At 51.7% G+C, this 19,308-nt stretch overlaps 1 protein-coding gene across 3 annotated transcripts; it reads right to left on the reverse strand.

Moving 5' to 3' along the window:
* Window positions 1-940: 940 nt before the first annotated feature.
* On the reverse strand, window positions 941-15,148 carry FXR2 (FMR1 autosomal homolog 2). 3 transcript variants are annotated; one of them, XM_027568502.2, is made up of 17 exons: window positions 14,653-15,141; window positions 9,041-9,093; window positions 8,592-8,685; window positions 7,961-8,032; window positions 7,716-7,864; window positions 7,383-7,476; window positions 6,780-6,896; window positions 4,506-4,676; window positions 4,267-4,345; window positions 3,841-3,950; window positions 3,501-3,587; window positions 2,976-3,198; window positions 2,635-2,832; window positions 2,344-2,544; window positions 2,153-2,248; window positions 1,927-2,027; window positions 941-1,639 (listed from the first exon to the last, which is right to left on the reverse strand). In XM_027568502.2, exons 1-17 carry the CDS (start codon window positions 14,731-14,733, stop codon window positions 1,544-1,546), a joined length of 2,022 nt encoding a protein of 673 aa, XP_027424303.1. In that variant the 5' UTR covers window positions 14,734-15,141; the 3' UTR covers window positions 941-1,543. The 3 variants fall into 3 exon arrangements, with proteins under 3 accessions (XP_027424303.1, XP_027424302.1, XP_027424301.1); XM_027568501.2 differs by having other exon boundaries at window positions 2,635-2,808; window positions 7,716-8,032; window positions 14,653-15,148; XM_027568500.2 differs by having other exon boundaries at window positions 7,716-8,032; window positions 14,653-15,145.
* Window positions 15,149-19,308: the final 4,160 nt, after the last annotated feature.

The raw sequence follows: 19,308 nt of genomic DNA on the forward strand, positions 1-19,308 counted from the left end.
CAGCCCCAGGAGCTCTGAACGCCTTCCCCTCCCTTCGGGAGCTTTGGCAATTTAAAGTCAATTCCTTTGCACAATGGGATCAAGCACTGGGGAATCAAAAGCCCTCAGGGCCACAATTGAGCTAGGAGGAAGTTGGGAACACCCCACCCCCTACCCCAAACCCTTTTGTGCCTATTGCTCCTCAAAGCCCTGACCTGCCCCTGGGCCAGGACAGTCAGGAGGCAGGCCATTTTTGTTTCCTGAGTCATCCCAGCAGGTGCTTAGGTGATTCAGCCCCTTTCTCCAGGTGAGAAAACTTAAGCCCTCCCAACTCCAGCCCCCAAACCTCGGTTTCCCCACTGCAGGTGCTACCTGCAAACCCGAGTCTGAAGGCAGGGAGCCCGGAGCCTGGGCTCCCCTGGGCTCCCCACCCCCCAGGGCCCAGCGGTCAGCAGCGCGGGTGCCTGAGAAGCGGCCTGGACCCAGAGCGGAGAGCCAGCAGCAATGAGGGCCGGACACCTAAGTCTCAGAGGCTGTCTCCAGGGAGCCCAGCTCCCCATTCTGCCCCAGGCCCGGCCCAAGCCCCAGGCCTCGGGTAATCGGATTAGGCAGCCGGCCTTGGCTCTCAGCTCTGAGCAGGAACAGCTCTGGCTCGGGGCAGCCCTGAAGCAGCCCTACCTAGCCCGCGGTGACTCAGGGGAGAGGAGGGGCCCCGCTCCCTCTGCCGGCACACCTGGGGGAGGGGAGAAGCAGCGAGCCACAGGCCACAAGCCACTGGCCTCCGGATTAGAAAGGGACCTGGACCGGGGAACACAGGAATGCCAGGAATTCCCAGAAGTGGACAATCTTTGGAACACCAGAGAAGCCAGGTGGGGAGAAACAGGGAACAAGGCCCGGACAGGTCAATCCTAGAGAAACCGCTGGACCCAACCGGGGACAAGGAAGGTGCAGGAACCACAGAGCCATTTGGATTTTTTTATTCTCTTTTTAAATACTGTACAGTGAAAAATAAATACGCCTTCTCAACCACCAGACAAGGTTGGTCCCCCCCTCCCCCGGGGGACCTTGTCACCCCCCTTCATACACACCCCTGGTTCTACTCCAAAACCTTCCCCATGCCTCCCACCCACTTATACCCTTACTATCCCCGTCTTCCACAGTGATGAGGCCCCAGAAATGGGGGGTACAGGATGGGAGGAGGGATAGCAGGGGAGCCCCCCTGAACTGTCAAATCTGGGTGGGTCAAGGAGCACCCCGCACCAGCAGGCGGAGAATGGGGGTGTTCAGAGAGATCGGGGCATTAGAGGATAAAGGCACATCCAGTCTGATGGGGAAGGAGAGAGGCTCCCCTCACCCTGGGGGAAGGGCGGACAAGAGGGAGGGGGTATGACCCTGTTACACACCCCTCCACTAGCTCCTGGAGATTGAGGGGGGACCCAAGCTGCTGTGCCACCCCCCTCCCCCCTAGATAAGAGCAGCTCCAGCGCAGGTCAGTCGGGCCTGGGAGGGCCATGGTGTTGGGCAGCAAGCGAGATGGAGAAGGGAGGGATGCGGGCTGGAGGTTTTATGAAACCCCGTTCATCAAACTACCCAACTCCAAGGGGGCAGAGAGCTCCCCGTTCTCTGAGGGGCCCTTAGGAAGCTTGCTGACAGAGTCGCCCTGAGGGGAAGCGGGAAAGAAAAACGGAGAGGAAGGAAGCAAGCCGGTCAGCAGAAGTCCAGGTAATGCCATCCCCCCGCCATGCTAGTGCTCCTGGCGGCTGGCGGGCCGCTCTAGGGGCTCTTACAGGCACCCGGAAGGTCCGAGCCGAACTTCCCTGTGCTAGCCAAACCTTCTCTATTCCACACGCCGCCTAAACGCCTTCGGACACAGCTCCTCTGCGAATCCCCTGCACCCCCCGGCCCAGGAGGAATCGCGGTGGGGTAAGTGACACCCCGCCTGCCTACCTTCTGTCCTGGAAGAGAGTCCTCTGAGGCTTTAGTGCGTTCCAGGGGGGGCCGCTGGCGGCTCTGCGACTCGGCTCGGGAGATATAGTCCGCCACGGTCACTGCGCGAGGCAGAGGACCGAGAGTTTCAGAAGGAAGCGGGTATCCAGCTCCTGGACACACACCAAGCCCCAACCCCTGGCAAAAGGCACCCGGGGAAGGACGCCGGCACCCAGTGTTCGCTGACCTGGCTGACGGTCTCCACTGATGGAACCATCCGTCCGGTTCCCACGATTACGGCGGCGGCGGCTCCGGTTCCGACGCTGGGGTCTCGACTCATCTTCTGTGGGGCACAGAAAACCCAGGTGGTGCATCTACTCCCTCGTACCTCAATTCCTGCTCAGCTCTACCTTTTCAGGCCCCAGGCACAGCCCTTACCCAGACCGTTCTCTGTCATGCTGGGCCCATCAGATTCCAGGCCTCCATCCATGACAGTCCGGTCCTCATCCGTGCGGCGGCGGCGGGAGCGGCGGCGCCTGGCACTTGCTGGGGGGGGTTCCCCAGGCTCTGAGTCAACTGGGGGCTCTGGTTCAGATGTGTCCAGTAGGCTATAGGGATTACTGTCTGGATCTTTCAGCACTGGTCAGAGGAAGAGAAGGTGGTTATCGGGCGTCCATCATCCTTCCTTTTGGCCTGCGTCCACAAACCCAGCCGTCTGATAACTGGTACCTGAGCTGATAGATGAAGCGTTGTATCTCGTGGTGGGCCGGGGGGCAGGTGGGGGTCCCCTACCCCGGCCCCCAATCGGCCGCCTCCGGCTTTCTTCCCCCCGGGTCGGGGGATCCCGGTCACCTGGCCCAGCTCGGTTGGGCTCCTCCCTCTTCTCTGACTCGGTCTCAGAAGCTGTGGATGGGTCCGAGCTGGGGCCTGAAGGACACGGCGGGCTTCACTCCGGGTCACTTACCCCACCCGGGGCCCCAGCCAGTCCCACCTTCAACGTGGCTGTCACCCTTTCCTCGAGATGCCACCCAGGCCCGTGCCTCTCCCCACAAGGCCCACGGCCGTCTTACCATAGGCGGGACCGCCCGTCCTCCGGCCCCGGCCTCGGCCCCCATAGCTGCCCCCGTAGGTCCGTGTAGTGTGGAGGGAGGACGAGGAGCTCTCATCCGTGGTGTATCCGGCCTTGTCGCTGCCACCGCTGCCCCGCCCACTCCCGGGAGGGCGGAAGCCCAGCCCTATCTGCCGAAGCTGCTCATCAATCTGCAGCCGCTCCAAGCGAAGCTGCTCCACCTCCTGGTTAGGCAGAAGATGGAGAGAGGTACCAAAGGAGGAGTGACTAGATCCACAAACACTCCTCCCTCACCCGGGCTTCTTGGCCCTGACCGTCCCTAGCGACCTCAACTCTCAGGAACGGGAGAAAGACGCTGGCTAAACGAGGAACATTATGGGATCCAACCCCACAGCCCCAAATCTCCACTCCGTGGTTTCCGTTCTCCTCAAACTGGGCACCACGGCTCCTAACTTCATCCGCCAGCAGTCTCGGCCTCCTTGCTTACACCCAGACCCTTCCCCTCCCCGGCTTCCGGCCTGGGTACCTGCAGGTAGGAGAGGTGGTATTCCAGCAGGGCCTGGGCGTTGCTAATACTCTCCCGGGTACCCACGAATATGAAAGGAACCATCCCCTGCAGAGCAGAGAGGATGGAGGGGTTAGCAGGAGAGTCAAGGCAAGCACCAACTCCACCCTGTCTCCCATGGAAGCTCACCCAGCGGGCTCATTCTGGGCTCTGCATTACTAGGGGAACACAGAAGTTCCCGTCCCCCACGCCCCAGGAATCCCCATCCTCCGTCCTCTAGAAATCCCAGGCCCCAGAGAAGAACAAGAGAACAATGCCATCTGCTTCTGGAAACCAGTCTCTAGATGCAGCTGCCCCATACCTCCTCCCTGGGGTTCTTCTTGTCATTATCACCTTCTACTCGAACCCTCACCACACCAGATTTATCCACAATCTCCTGGATCACTTTCCCGTTCTTTCCAATCACTTTGCCTGAATGGATAAAGGAGAAATTAGGCTTTTCTTTTTTAAGAGTAAAAACAGGTAAGATAAACAGACTTCCACCTCCTATATATGGATTCTGTTTAATTATTCTCTCGCTTCTAAGTTTCTGGTGAGTTCTCAGGACAAAATACTACAATCCAGAGAACTCTGTTCTTCCATTTTTGTCACTCTCCCGGCAGACTGCTCCGTCCTCATGAAACTGGAAGTCCCCGGGGGGCTGCCGAGCCCAGAACAGCTTTAGGGGATCTCACACCTGCCCCCCCGCCCCCGTACTCTCTCCTATGCGTACACACCCGCAACTCACCAACAAGGTTCCTGGGCACCTGCACGGAGTCCTCCGAAAACTCAAGGTAGCTCCGGGCCTGTCGGCACGCCTCAGGAGTCTACGAGGAGAGGAGGGAGGCTGTTACTCAGACCCTGATCCTCCTGCTTCCCTCTGCCTTTGGGAAAGCGTGCTGCCACCAAAGTCAGGGAGGGAGGTCCACCGAGCGCTCGCTTTGCTCTACCCCCAAGGGACCTAAACCACAGCTGTCTTTCGCTGACCTCCCCATAGATGCGGAAAGTGCAGGTCTCTTCACCCAGCTCGATGGCCGTCACCCCGGGTACTTTTCGGGCCTGCTGGATGTTGGCACCGTGAGTCCCAATGGCCAGTCCCATCAGGTCTTCTCGCACGGTGAACTCCTCCTGGAAGGCGGCTGCCAACTGCTTACTTGTCTGAAAGGAAAAGGCACAGTGGGGTTTGTGGTGGTGGAACCCCAGACACCTGTCCCGGGTACCTGACACTGCAGGACTTCAAGGAGAGAAAAATGTGTGAAAGCAAGCCAGAACCACCCTGGATCCGACCACGGGGACCTGTACAGAGAATTCAGGAACCTTCCCTTCTACCCCTACCTGGCAAACACCAATGGCTTGGCGGGGAGGGGAGGCACATGAGGGCAGAGTTTGGGAGCCACCAGAGTTCTGGATGTGGTTCTAACACTATCTGGTTATGCGATCCTAAACACAACACACTCTCACGGTCGTCTGCTAAAGGATTACACCGGACTTACCCCACCCCCAAACTCTCAGGAGATTAAATAAGGTTATAATAATGATTAAATAAGGATTAAGTAAGGTGTGAAAGACCCTTTCACAAGGTAAATGGAAAAGTAAGGAACTATGATTACCTTAACCAAACTAGTATCAGCTCCCAAAATAATGAACAGAAAGCAAGGGGCTGAGAAAAGCATAAAAGGAGCCCATTATGGAACAACACACTGCCACTTCATTTCTCAACCAGGCCTTAGAAAGCTGGGCACAAGGGCAGGAAGACAGGGAAGGTTCTGGAAAAGGGAGTCCTAGGTAGAAGCACCAAACAGGAGAGCTCTCTGGAAGGGGACATTCCCGATTCCAGTCCACTACCCCTACTTACAGGACAGAAGGAGCTGTATTACGGCGAGGGCTTACACAAGGCAAGAAGAAAAAGCAGATAAAAAGGGACTACACTGGGTGTTCAAAATACCTGAGGGAGGGAGGGAGAAGACGCACAATGATTTACAAACATCCTCTAGAGAAGTTTGCCAAGGGCTCAATTTCCTAAACTGCCTGATGGGTACAAGGGTACTGTTTTGTTATCTTTTTCCTTTACACAGGCAATATTCCAAAATAATTTAAAAAAATAGGAAAAAAAAAAAAAGAACAAGCTCTCTCAAAAAGGCTTTGCACATATGGCTAACTTAGCTATCTGCACTTTTTAAGAGATTTTATTTATTTATTTGAGAGAACAAGAGAAAAGAGAAAGAGGGGAGAGGGAACGTGCATGAGAAGGAGGGACAGAGAGAATCTTGAGCAGGCTCCGCGCTGAGCATGGAATACAACTAGGGGCTTAATCTCACGACCCTGAGATCATGACCTAAGCCAAAGTCAAGAGTCAGATGCTCAGTCGACTGAGCCACCCAGGCGCCCCGTATCTGGCACTCTTCACCACACTGACCAATAAACCAGGTCCTAGGAGAGCTGAAGTCTAGCTTCCGTCACCAGGGAATCTGCTCACTGGGAACCGGAGCAGACATGCTTCATACCATCTCGGGGTAAGGGTGAATTTTTAACTGCCGGTGCCCTGAGTAGTAGCATCCCTGGAGAAGTGAAAGATCACCATGCTCCACAATTTGCACAGGCTCAGAGAAAAGCCTCCCCAAAAGATCGGTTCTCTTGATAAATGGAAATGGATGGATGCACACACACCCTACTTGTGTAGGACGGTATGACACCTAAGAAAAGGGAATCTGACCACCTTAAGGTATCAGAACTCAAAATGACCTCGTAGAAATATTCTAGTCTAACTACCTCATTGTCACAGAGATAAAGCTCAGTGAAATCAAATGCTCTGCCAAAGGTCAGTATTTGACAAAGTGAGACTTGGGATTTCAAGTCCAGTGGTCTTTCCAGCGTACAAATGGTTCTCAAATATACCCTGCAAAGGAGTTTGATTCTCAGAGGTGATCTGGGGGAGGCCAGTGGAGGTCAGGGCCACACCCCCCCTTCCACTTTTAGACAGAGCTGCTCTGATTGATCTTTTTTAGACATTGTGCTTTCAAGTAAAATTTCACTTGATCAAAGGGTCCCATGGTTAAGAAAAAAGTTGGAAAACAACTGTACTATTATAACATGATGGAGCTCTGCCATCTGGAGGAGTCTGGGATAAAATAGCAGACCCAGGTTTAATGGCCCAGAAAGACCTTAGTCTTTTTGTTCTGTAAACACAAGAGCATGGGTGGAGGATGGGACGGGAAGGGGGGACAATACCATTCAGCAGCAAAAAGTGAAGCCCAAATTTACCTCTAGGTGCTTGGTAGCTTCTTCATTGCGGGACATGAGTAGCAGTTTGGTGCGCAGGCTTCGGAAATGCATGTCACCCAGCAGGGATGCCCGCTTCACAGGAGCTTCTGTGGTCGACTGGGAAGAAACCAATGGAAAAGTCATTAAAACGGACTTTGAATACACACTGGGGAAGAGCCAGGCGCTGGGAATCAGGATGCCTGAGTCTCTGGAAAAGGACAGGAATTAAGAAATGAAGCGAGAGGAGGAAAATCATCAGTCTCACAAGGGCCTACCATCTGGGCACCTAAGGGAAGTGATTTTAGGCAGCAGGCAGCGGTGAGAACTGTAGTGTATTTTCTGAGAGTCCAAATACACAAGGGAGGGTCCAGCCCAGACTGTGATATGATGGCCAGGCTAAAAAAAATAAATTAAGGTCAGACATGAGGGAAGATTAAGGAAACGTGGGGCTACCTGGGCCCACAGGGGTCAGGAGCCATAAAAAGCCTTCTTTGACAAATAAATAGAAGCACATCTGATCTCCTTCCTTTCTGCAAAGGAGTTCAAAAGGGAGAAGGAAAAATCGCTGAAGGGGTTTAGGTGCAAGTCAGGCAGGTAACTCACCAGAATGAAGAGCTCACTATTTGTGATGTTGAGAAAGATGCAGTTCGCTCCCAATGCTTTCTTGAACTCTTTATGGACGTTTTCATTGGAGCAGCTGCCGAGAAAGAGAAGAGTGCTCAGCGGGCACAGTGTAGCAGGCAAAGGTTCAGGGGAGAGACAGGGACCACAAAAATGAGACAAGAGGGACGAAGAAAGCGAGAACTGGGAGCCGGAAGGACTCTGGAGGCCCAAGGGAACAGGAGGGAAGACGGACAGGAGGAGTGGGGCCTGGAAGAAGAAGGGCAGACAGGAGGACTGTCGTGGGGGCCCCCCGCCCCGACATCCCTAACTCACGCTTCTCTCAGATCCTCAGGCACAGCCATGGTAACCTTGAAGAAGCTGCCTTTGGTTGCAAGGGGACTGGGATTCACTGGCCGGAGCCGCTCCAGGGTCACGATCTCGTTGTAAGTGGCATCGCACGCAGCATATTCGATGACATAGAACTGGCAGAAAGAAAGAAGGGAAGGAACAAGTGTGGACGACCGGAGCGTCTGCCTCCCCGCTTTCGTTGACTGGGACGCGGGCCTCCCATCACTCACATCTCCCTTCATCATCCGCACCCGGGCCAGCCACCAGCCGCAAGGTTCCTGCTCGTTGGCTCGAGAATATACCTGAAGGTGAAAATAAAGGAGATACTGAGGACCAGCCAAAAACATCAGACCGGAACAGGCATTCAGACACGGGAGGCACATTACACAGAAACGAAGGAAACTCAAGGAAAGAGTGGATTAAACACCAGAGGGTAGGGGCAACTGGGTGGCTCAGGTCATGATCCCAGGTCCCCGCATCGGGCTCCCTGCTCGGCAGGAAGCCTGCTTCTCCCTCTCCCACTCCCCCTGCTTGTGTTGCCTCTTCTCACTGTGTCTGTCAAATAAATAAATAAAATCTTAAAAAACAAAAACAAAACCAGAGGGTGCTGTCACCATAAACAGAGAAAGTGACTCCCCTAAAACTGGGAAGCTCCCGGGAGTTTGATCACAACAGTGACAGACAGACGGAACCGGTGCATTTCTCTCTTCCACAGCCTACCAGGCTGGGCATAGTAGCTTAGTGCGGGGAGGAAGGAGACGGAACAATCCGGCAAGGAGCCTAGGATACTAGTATCAGGGCAAGGGAGATGCAATCCTGGGCAAAGTGACATTTAGAAAGGGTGGAGCCCATGGCCCTTACCTCCACCTCATCCCCTTCTGTGATCTCTTTATTATAGTCAGCTGGAGGTGGTAGCCGGACATCCCCAAAAGGAATCTGCCTCTCACTCTGCCAGCTGCCAAGGGAAACAGTGACATGAAAGCTATTCGGGCTAACGTGGTTGTCCATTTCTTCAGGAAGGGGTTAATGCCTATGCCGGGCAACTTCCACCTTCCGTGGTGATTAGAGGCTAAATCCCAGGCCCTGCTCCAGAGCAGTGTCTTCTCTCTTGCTACAATCTAATACTAGGTCAAAAGTCCCCCACCCTCACCAAATTTCAGCCCGCTCCTCTCCTGGGATCCACCTAAGTTGACCACCCAAAGCTCTGGCTCTCCCCACCTATTACATGCCTCAGAGGACGCAGCCGCCCACTCTTCTCCACCCTCCTTCTAGGATCTAGTATGCTGGGTTCTCTAGTCCCAAGGTCTTACTTGTTTTCAAAGTAGATGGTAACAGAGTCTTCATGGACATCCTTCACAAAGCCCTAGAATGGATTGTAGAACAAAGTTAAAAAAAAAAAAAAAAAGAAAGAAAAAAGAAAATGACAATTTACCACCATCAAGGGAACAGAGACCATTACCTCGAGTTTTAGACCGGGACACAAGCAATCTAAAATAGGGCCAGAAAAACCTGTGCTGGGGAAAAGACATGAACGTTGAGGTACAGACAAAGGAAAATGATATTGACATGGAAAGAGAACTAAGATGAGACAAATTCAACAGAAGAGGGAAACATCACCTGCACGAGAACAGCCTGGAAACTGATGGGTCTACTAAGGCTCCCACGGGGGCCTCCCTATCTGTCTGCATCCCGTTGTGCTGAGCAACTTGCCAGAGTTCAATTAAAATACCAACCACACTCAGCAAGGCTAAGAATATCCCATGAGACAGTGTGAGGCTGTCCTGGGACACCTAGAGGACGTCAGGAACCGCCAAGAGAGACAAGGGTCTAGCTCCCCAACGACAGCAAGAGGCCCGAGCAAACCTGGGGCCTTCATGCCTGGGCCCTAGATGAATACTCAGAACACTGATGAAGTTCAAAACGATGACCACGATTTACAGAAGGAAAAATCAGGACTTCGGAGATGTGAGATTTCTTAATGCTGGACTTATGACACACTACTATGAATCTGAAAAAGATAAAAAGACCCCCAAGTTGAGAAGACGACGTGGGAGAGAACAGGGATGACTGAACAGCTGGCCCACTTCCTACTGTCTGTGTCCTCACTGAAGAAGCCAAAGCTATGTGCTCAATCCTATGCTCCCAATTTTTCCACCTTCTCTATTTTTCACATACTCAAAATTAGAGATTGCCAATTCTCAAAGTCCAGTTTACCAGTTTGTTCTTTTATAACTGAGCTTTTGGTTTCCTATCTATCTTTGCCTAATCCAACACCACAAAGCTTTCTCCTATCTCTTCTACAAGTTTCATAGTTTTTATTTTACACTTAGGTCTATGATCTACTTTAAGTTTTGTATATGGTGCAAGATATGATCAAAGCTCATTTTTTACCCATGGAGAGCCAGTTTGAACACCGTTTGTTGAAAAGACTACCCTTTCTCTACTGAACCGCCTTTTCACTTCTGTCAAAAGCCAGGAAGTACAAATTACGTATTACTGACAGAAAGCAGATAGGTGGTTGACAGAACTTTTCGGAGTGATGGAAATATCTTGATTGTGGGGATGGTATGACATATATCTACAGGGAAATGTAAACAGGTATCTACGTCAAAAACCTATCAAATTATACTCTGAATGTATGTACTTCACTGTTTATATCTCAGTAAAGCTGTTAACGAAAAATGAGGGGTTGGGGCACTTGGGTGGCTCCACTGGTTGAGTGTCTGACTCTCGATTTCGGCTCAGGTCATGGGCTTGGGGTCGTGGGGAGCCGGGTGTTGGGCTCCGCGCTCAGCAGGGAGTCTGCAGGGAGTCTGCTTGGGATTCTCTCTCTCTGCCCCTCCCCCCTCAGTTAAATAAATCTTTAAAATAAAAAAAGTAGGTGTTTCAAAAGGCTAACAGACAAGAACTATTCCTGAGCTCTGCAGCTAGGCACAACAGTTGAGCTTAGGAGAGAAAACACGAAAAATGCACACCTGTATCATTCCCACCTCAACGAACTGGTCAAACGTGAATTTACTATACCGTTATTTCCTTACGGGGGGGAAAATCTAAACCCAAATTTTACTCTTGATACCGGCTGGCCACCCTGCTCTCCTTTCAGGATCGGAGCTTGTTCTGGCACCTCACTACCCAGGGCTTTACTACAGTCCAAGGTGTTTGGTCCTCCTGGCACCTGGCCGCCTCATCTGTGCCTCCCCTTTCTCCGCCATTCCCCGGGTTCTCTCCACTCTTCACTCCGCTACTACACCCACACCCATTCCTACTATTCGGCACTTTCACTCCTGTTTGCCCGAGTCCTTCTTCCTTTTCGGGTTCTTCTCTTAGCTCCTCATTGAGCGTTCTCCTCCTGCCTCCCATAACCGTGACCATGGCGTCCCTCTCCTCTCCTTGTCTCCCTTTACGAGGGTCTCTATGGATTTCTAGAAACATTTCAACCAGCCTCTTCTGCTGACTTTATCCAATTCTTTCCCCAAAATGTCTTATCTCCAAACTGGAAAAATCGTTTGAGAGTTAGCTTTTCTCAAAACATTTCAGGGATGAGATAAAAGCAGTGGAGGAGTTAGAAGAGAATCACTTGTCTGCCTCCCTTGTGAAGAGATTCCCACTCCTAGATAAACTCCTTCAGAAAGGACATGTCCGGGGCTCTAATCCGATTCTCCCCCAACATGTTAAGGTTGGCCCTCATGCAGAGGTAGCACTACCACCCCGTTTTCTCCAGCTACCATGATCCAGCCCCAAAGCAGAAATGCAGAGCTCAGAATGGAATCTTCCCTCACATTACTCAGCAGTTCAACCAAACGCCACACACTCTTACACTTCTAGGGTCTTTTTCCTTCACATATTCTCCAGAACAAGCTTTCTCCTCAACTTCGTATTCCAGTCCAGTCTCTGCTCCTTAACTTCACCCACATCACCCACATTTTTCCTCCAAAGCCACCAGTGGTAGAAAGTGAGCTCCTAGTTCTGCTCAGTCCATGCTCATTAAGGAGCTAAGCAGGTGAGGGCAGGAGCAGGTGAGTCAATCTCTAGAAAGCTAACTAGATCCAAAGAATGACTCAAATTCAGTGGCAGCGGCATATCCTGGCTTTGGCTTTCGGGGCCTAGGACCAGAGAGAGGGCGAGTGGCCCAAGGTTTCTAGATACTCCAGTTTCCTTAAATTAGAAGGTATGAAATTAGTCCCCACCTCCGCCCTATCTTCTAATCCTGGGATCTCAAAAGAAAGGAGGGAGTTCTAGGAGAAAAGCAGGAGCGGTCTGGGTAAAAACCACAGGTCGAAGCTGAGGATGCGATATTCCTTAAGACAGGAACGGGAATGTGGATATCCATTCGAGGTCTGGAAAGGTGGATGACTGTGCCCTGAAAGGTGAACGGATATTTCATTTGGGAGAGTACGACTTAAAGAATAAGATACACTGAAGTACCAGCAGGAAAGGAAGAGCTGGTGGGGTAGCTACAGGATAACGGAGATCCCAGATCTGACCTGTGCAGTGCTACCCTGGAAGAAAATGAACAACAGGACCCAATTCTGAGAGAGGAGAAAGGGGCCTTCCCAAATTTGTATTCTAGAAGCAATGTAAACATTCCTTGACCCACACCAAAGTTTGCTGAGTCATGAATACTAAATCAGTAGCAAGGTCAGAATGGTAAGTATCTACATGGCTCTAAAAGTTGAAGAAAGATTAGTCTGAATTTAGGGATTTATTGTTGTTTTCAACTGAGCCATGAGGCAGAAAATGCTAACGTGCCCAAAACACAAAATCCACATCACCTGGCTTTCAGCTCAACTCCAAACTCTACTTTCTGAGCATCCTGTCTCTAATTCACCCAAGTCTATCACTGCCATAGCCCACAGGGGAAAAGGGAAAGATTCTGAGAGAGATTTTCTGTCGGACACGTACATGTGGAAAGGAAAACATCTCCCTTCCCATCCGTCCCACACAGTTAATCTGAACTGGATACCAATCTTTCCCAGCTATGCTTAGTGCCTATGCTTCCTAGAACAAAAGCAAGTATCATATCTCAATCTCAAACTCAATTTAAGAATCACTTTTCTTGGAACCTAGAGGTGAGGGGTGGGACACACCCAGAGGAAGGACAAGATACTGGGGGGAAATGAGGCCAAAATCTTATGAACAAAGGTATTTCAACAGAGATAACCCAAGTTTGAAGAAAAAGGATACAAGAGCCAAACGTACTCTATCAGAATCAGAAAAGAATTAGAGACTTTTGCCAAAGAAAACAAATGCTACGGAGGCAGGCTAGAAGAAAAAGTCTTTTGAGTTAGAAAAGTATGCAGAAAAGATGACAGAAGAGATCAGTGGGGAGCTTCCTTCAGACACGGAATACTACCCGGAGGGAACACAAATTTTAGGATAAAAAGCTGAAGACTTAAGTTGACAGGATAAGTTAAGATAAAGAGATAAGGGCTGCCACAGGCACTGAACAGAAAGAAATCTGGTGAGGGAAGCAAGGCAGAAATGGATAGGCATTTAGGGTGGGTTAAAAAAAAAAATCACTACACTCAACTTATCAACTGAAGCCAGAGCAGAAACCTTCCACTACAAGGGCAAAGACGCGAGACCCTTCCAGTTACAGGACTTCATGGGTAAAGAGTTGGAGAAAGTCATTTCCAAGGGCAGGAAGGTGGAGAGGTCTTCTAGAGGAGAAAAGGCCCAAAAGAAGTGAAAGAAAGGGGGCTCTTCTCCTCCCATGGGAGGAGACGGTATCTCTGCTCTGGCTCCTCAGGGTAAAATGAAGGAAGACAGAAATCAGGAAAGTCTCTGCCACAATTCCAGGCATGAAGTCCAAAGAGGTTCAAAAATAACAAAGAAAAATTTCTGAGAGGCAAGAGGGGTCTCCCTCTGGCTTCATCCAAGTGGGAAAACCGTGTCCTAGACAATGGATTCAGAAGGTGGTAGTAGAAGGAGTTCTATGGGACCAAATCCTGGGCAAGGGAAGCGCTGAGGTAAACAAGCACCCTTTAAAGACAAACCCCCTTCTTCAAAAAAAGGCTGTCAGCTTCCCCAATGGAGAGAGTTGGCCAGAAGTGTCCCAGGAGCGGAACTCCTTCAGAAGATCGCATGGGATTCCCCCCACTTGGAGATTAGGAACGGGAGGCTTACCGGGCTCCAGAGGAAGAACCTATAGGAATGATCTAAAGATAGCTGAGGTCAAAGTGATATAGAAAGAAACGCAGCCCGCAGAATGGTAGACCAGCCGGCCTTGGGATAAAGGGGTGGGGTGAGAGACTGGGGAGAAGATGCCACCTTATGGCTAAGAGGCAACTTGACTGGTTACAACCCAGAGTTGCTGAGGTCAAAGATAGCAAATGTCATAAATGGATTTTGACCGTTTCTCCTTGGGTTGGGAGCAGAAATGCAGCATGAAAGTGGGGTGAGTCTTCCAGAGCCAGGAGGCAGAGGCCTCTCAGGAAGATAAAAGGATCTAATATGGGACGGCCTTCCCAAGGGGATAATAGGGAAGAATAAAGAGAATTCTCCATGTGCTTGGACCGTGGCTGGGGGGGGGATGTGATTAAGGTCTAAGGTATGTCTTCTCCTAGGAAAACAAGAAAAGTCAACGAGAAGCTGGGAAAACGGGGTCTCCCAGCGAGGGGGGGAGGAGGCGGGGGGGGGGAGGCGGGCGCTGATCCGAGCACAATGATGCCCCGATGTTCATTCTCTCTGAGACGGGGGAGGGGGGCCGAGAGCAGGTGTAATTAAGAGAGGGACCGAAGATACGAGGAAGGGGGTTCACTTGCAGAGGTCTGCCCCGGAGGACTGCGGGCGGGAGCGTGGGTCTAGGGCTCGGAGGGCCAGCACTTGGCTCCAGGAGCACGATCCCGCCCCACTGCCCCCCTCCCCGGCGGGGGGGGGAGGGGGCCGCACACGCGTGTCCCCGGCCGACGCGCCGCCTCACCTTGTAGAAGGCCCCGTTGGAGCCGCGCACCTCGACGGGCAGTCCCGGCTCCACGTCCCCCCCGGAGGCCAGGCCGCCCATGGCGCCGCCGCCGCCGCCTCCGACTGCCCCGGCGGCGGCTGCAGCGGCGGTCTGAGTCCGGGCCGGGCCAGGCCCCCGGCGTCTCCCCGGGGGAGGAGCCGGAGGGGGAGCCGCGGGGGGCGGGAGCCGGGTCGGCCCCACCGCGGCCCTGCCACAGCCAACGAGCAGGGGGCCGGGGCCGGGCCGCTCCCCGTCCGCCGCCGCCGCCGCCGCCTTGGTCTCCGCCACCGTGAGGGAAACGGCCGCCGCCGCCGCTGCCTTCGTCACCTCAGCTTCCGCCTGCCGCCGCCCCCGCTGCTGCCTCAGTCCCGGGACCCGCTGCTGCCGCTGCCTCTCCACGGCCTCCACCTCCCCCTGCCGCCGCCGCCGCCTACTGCGCAGGCGCACCGGGCACCCGCCCGCCGCGCGCGGGGCCCCGAGGGCCACGGCGCAGGCGTCAAGGCTGGCGACCCAGCTCGCGCTCGCCAGCACATCAGGGCTTCCACACTCCCTTTCGCTCTCGCGCGCCCCCTCCCGGTCCCTTGCTCGCGCTTGCGCAGAACGAGATGGCTCTCTTTCTTCGCCACCCCCCCCACTCCACCGCCCACATCTCTTCCTTTCCCCGCCCCACAACACTGAGAGCTAACCAATCGTGAGGAGGGAGGGGCCGAGCCCACGCAGTCGGATTGGATTTCTGCTGCTCCTGGCCAGGCCACACCCACTTCCCGACCGTGAGCATCCCGGGCTGGGGCAACTTAGGGATGGGCATGCGCCTGGATGACTGCTTGGTCACTTTCCCCACCTTTGTCTTTCTTGGTGCGCACGCTCCAAAGGAAAAAAAAAAAAAAAAAAAAAAAGCCGGGCGCGCACGCGCTGGGCTTAATCGTCCACATGCCTGTATCGAGTCTTACGAGCGTCTGTAGCTCCAGCTGTAGAATTAACGGCGGCGTTCTTGCTGATCGTGCATACAGTGAAAGGTTAAAGGGTAATTTCAAGGCAGTACAAAAGGCAGAGGCAACATAGATTAGCACAAGATTTGATATCCAAATGCTGACGAAATTCGAAATAGGAACAAATGTTGTGGAGTAAGGGTAGTGGAGGGAAAACTTCGGATTCCTGAACTAAGATAAGAAATTGAGTTGTAGAGATGAATCTAAAGTAGCACAGAAATTAGAATCGTGTTGTGCCTTTAATCATTTAGCAAGTATTTTATTTCGCCCTCACTGTATTCCAATCACTGTGTGCTAAGCGTTAGACAAGATACAGTCCCCAAAACAAGGGTTTTATAATGCATCGGGAAGGGACAAACAGGTTTAAACCAACTCAGAAATAAGTGCATAGGGTTCGACTGAACATGTGATAGACATAAGGACTAGATATAGAGGGAATCCCAGGGAGACAATGGTCAGCGGTGCTTCAGAGCGACCTGGGAAGGCTTGAGGAGGTGACGACTCGGACTGGGATGTGAGGCCTTTGCTAGAGGAAACCTGCGGTAAGAGTATTCTTGAACTATCAGGAACACAAGTGATGCTGAGCAGCGGAAAGAGCATGTCCTTTGGGGAACCATGACTAATTCCAATAGCATTTGGCTTGAAGTAGGGGGCTGCCAGGAGGGTAGCCTGTGAGGGACTTGTAAATCAGATTAAGGAGAAGGGCTTTTACTTTATGAGTGCTGAAGAGCCACTGAAAAATCTTAAGCAGGAATGTCCTGTGATAAGATTTGCATTCTATAACTGTGGAGAATGGATTAAAGAGTAAGGATGCTCCCAAGGTGTCAGACTGGTGAAGAACCATTGCAGGTCAGAAAGATGCTGATGACCTCCTTGGATGAGGGCTGTGGACAACAGAAGTACAAGTAGATTGGAGCCTGTGAAATTTGCAGTAGAATCAACAAGAATTGGTGATGAGGGTGGAGTTGGGTGGGCTCAGGAGCCAGTGAAGAGGTGGAAGGACCCCCAGACAACTCTCAGATTTGTACTTAGGGTCACTGAGTGAATGGTGCTGCCAATCATGGGAGCAAGAACTCATGAGACAAAGTTTTGGATGACACATTGATGACTTTGAGTTTGGTTTTGCTCTGAGTTTAAGGGTCCACCATCCAGGTAGACATCCCTTGTTGTCAACAAACTTCTCTCTCTCTTTTTTTAAATTTATTTTATTTTATTTTTTATTTATTTTTATTTTTTTAAGATTTTATTTATTTATTTGACAGAGAGAGAGAGAGCGAGAGCAGGAACACAAGCAGGGGGAGTGGGAGAATGAGAAGCAGGCTTCCAGCTGAGCAGGGAGCCGATGCAGGGCTTGATCCCAGGACCCTGGGATCATGACCTGAGCCGAAGGCAGACACTTAACGACTGAGCCACCCAGGCGCCCCAACAAACTTCTCTTTCAACTTAAATATAATTTCTTTAGGCTTCCACTAAGCCTATACTAGGTTAGGTCTTCCACCTCACACTGCCAAAGCATCCTATACTCCTTTGTGGTACTCATCATGGTTGTACTGTTAATAATTTATTAATAATTTGTCCAGCATCTGTCTTCTGCCATCTAAGAGGTCAGAGACTGGGTTCCATGTCTGTTTGTGCCCACTGTTGTATACCCAGTACCTAGCACAGTTCCCAGCATGGCAAATATTAACTGAAACTCAGGTCAATGGACACACAGGTACGGCGTCCAGGAGAGGTCTTGGCTAGGGAGGTGGATGTAGGAATCATCAGTATATTAGTCATAGTTAAAGCTAAAAGACAAAAATAAATCTCTAAAGAGAAGTGTAGACTGAGGAATGAATTGGTCCATGATGGAACTCGCAACTACAGCAGTATTTGAAGGGCTGGCAAAAGGGTCGCCTGGGTGGCTCAGTTGGTTAAGCGTCTGTCTTTCGCTTGGGTCGTGATCCCAGGGTCCTGGGATCCAGTGGGATCGAGTTCCACATGGGGCTCCTTGCTCAGCGGGGAGCCTGCTTCTCTCTCTGCTTGTCACTCCCCCTGCTTGTGCCCTCTTTCTTTCTGACAAATAAATAAATAAAATCATAAAATAAAATAAAATAAAGGGCTGCCAAAAGAAGAGGTTCCGTGGGGCGCCTGGGTGGCTCTGTTCGTTAAGCATCTGCCTTCAGCTCAGGTCATGATCCCGGGGTCCTGGGAATGAGCCCTGAGTCCTCTGCCCCTCCCCCCCCCCGCCCCGTTCATGCGCACTCTCTCTCTCTCAAAGAAATAAAATCTTTAGGGGCGCCTGGGTGGCTCAGTCGTTAAGTGTCTGCCTTCGGCTCAGGTCATGATCCCGGGGTCCTGGGATGGAGCCCTGCATCCAGCTCCCTGCTCAGCAGGAGGCCTGCTTCTCCCTCTCCCGCTCCCCCTGCTTGTGTTCCCTCTCTTGCTGTGTCTCTCTCTGTCAAATGAATAAATAAAATCTTTAAAAAAAAGAAAATCTTTAAAAAATTAAACAAAAAAAAGAAGAGGTGCCTTCTTGAGTGTCTGAGCACCAGTAAGTAGGGAGGCAGAGACAGTAAAGACGGTGAAGAGCCAGCAGTGATTCTGACAAGGAGAGGGAGAGAGAGTTTGAGCAACTAAGAGGAACAGATTATCAAGAGTGCAGGCTGTGAGACTGAAGAGTTTGGGTTTGGACTCTTAAGCAAGAGGAGTGACTGAATTTTATTTTATTTTATTTTTTTTAAAGATTTTATCTATTTTTATTTGACACAGAGACAGAGATAGTGAGAGAGAGAGCATGAGCAGGGGGAGTGGCAGGCAGGCAGAGGGAAAGGAAGAAGCAGGCTCCCCACTGAGCAGGGAGCCCGATGTGGGGCTCGATCCCAGGACCCTGGGATCATGACCTGAACCGAAGGCAGACGCTTAACGACTGAGCCACCCAGGCGCCTGAATTTTATTTTAGAAATGGCACCCTCACGAACTACCAAGCCTCTGACACCAACAGTCCTCTCAGGTTTAACTTTTGTTCCTCCGCTGTAGTCATGGTCCATCCAGACAAAAGACAGAAGTGGGAAAAAGTGGGAACAGCATTTCAGACAGGGGAATGGCTTGTGCGGGAGGCCCAGAGGGGGAGAATACAGCACATCTGAGGTACTGAAAAGAGTCTAACCTGGTGAGAACCAATTGGACAGGAAGCACATGGCTGGAAGGGTTGGGCCAGAGCTTGGAGGGGACTGGAACATGTTTAGAAGTTTGGACTTTCTGCTGAGAGCGGGGAAGCCATTGCAGGATTTTCCGCCAACTTGCCTTTTAGCGAGATCACTCTGGCTGGACCATGAAGGATGTGTCAACAGACAAGGCCTGGCTTGTCTTTGGACTTCTAAATACATAGAGATTGGGAGGAAGACAGAAAGTTGGATAGGTTGATGGAAGAATGTTAGTTACTGAAAATGGGGACTACGTGAAAATTTACATACTGAATGTTGACACTTGCCCCAGACTTCTTCACCCTGCTCTGAGAATATGGATACCCAGGCTGAAGCCCTCCAAGTGGGAGTCTGGAAGAATCTTCCGAAAAATATGATTAGATGAGCAAAAAGACCTAAAGATACTAGCGTTAGGGATTCCTCAAGGAAATAGCCTAGTGGATCGCCCTGTGGTGAAGTCC

The sequence above is a fragment of the Zalophus californianus genome, chromosome 16, assembly GCF_009762305.2.
Source record: "Zalophus californianus isolate mZalCal1 chromosome 16, mZalCal1.pri.v2, whole genome shotgun sequence".
Lineage (NCBI taxonomy): Eukaryota > Metazoa > Chordata > Mammalia > Carnivora > Otariidae > Zalophus > Zalophus californianus.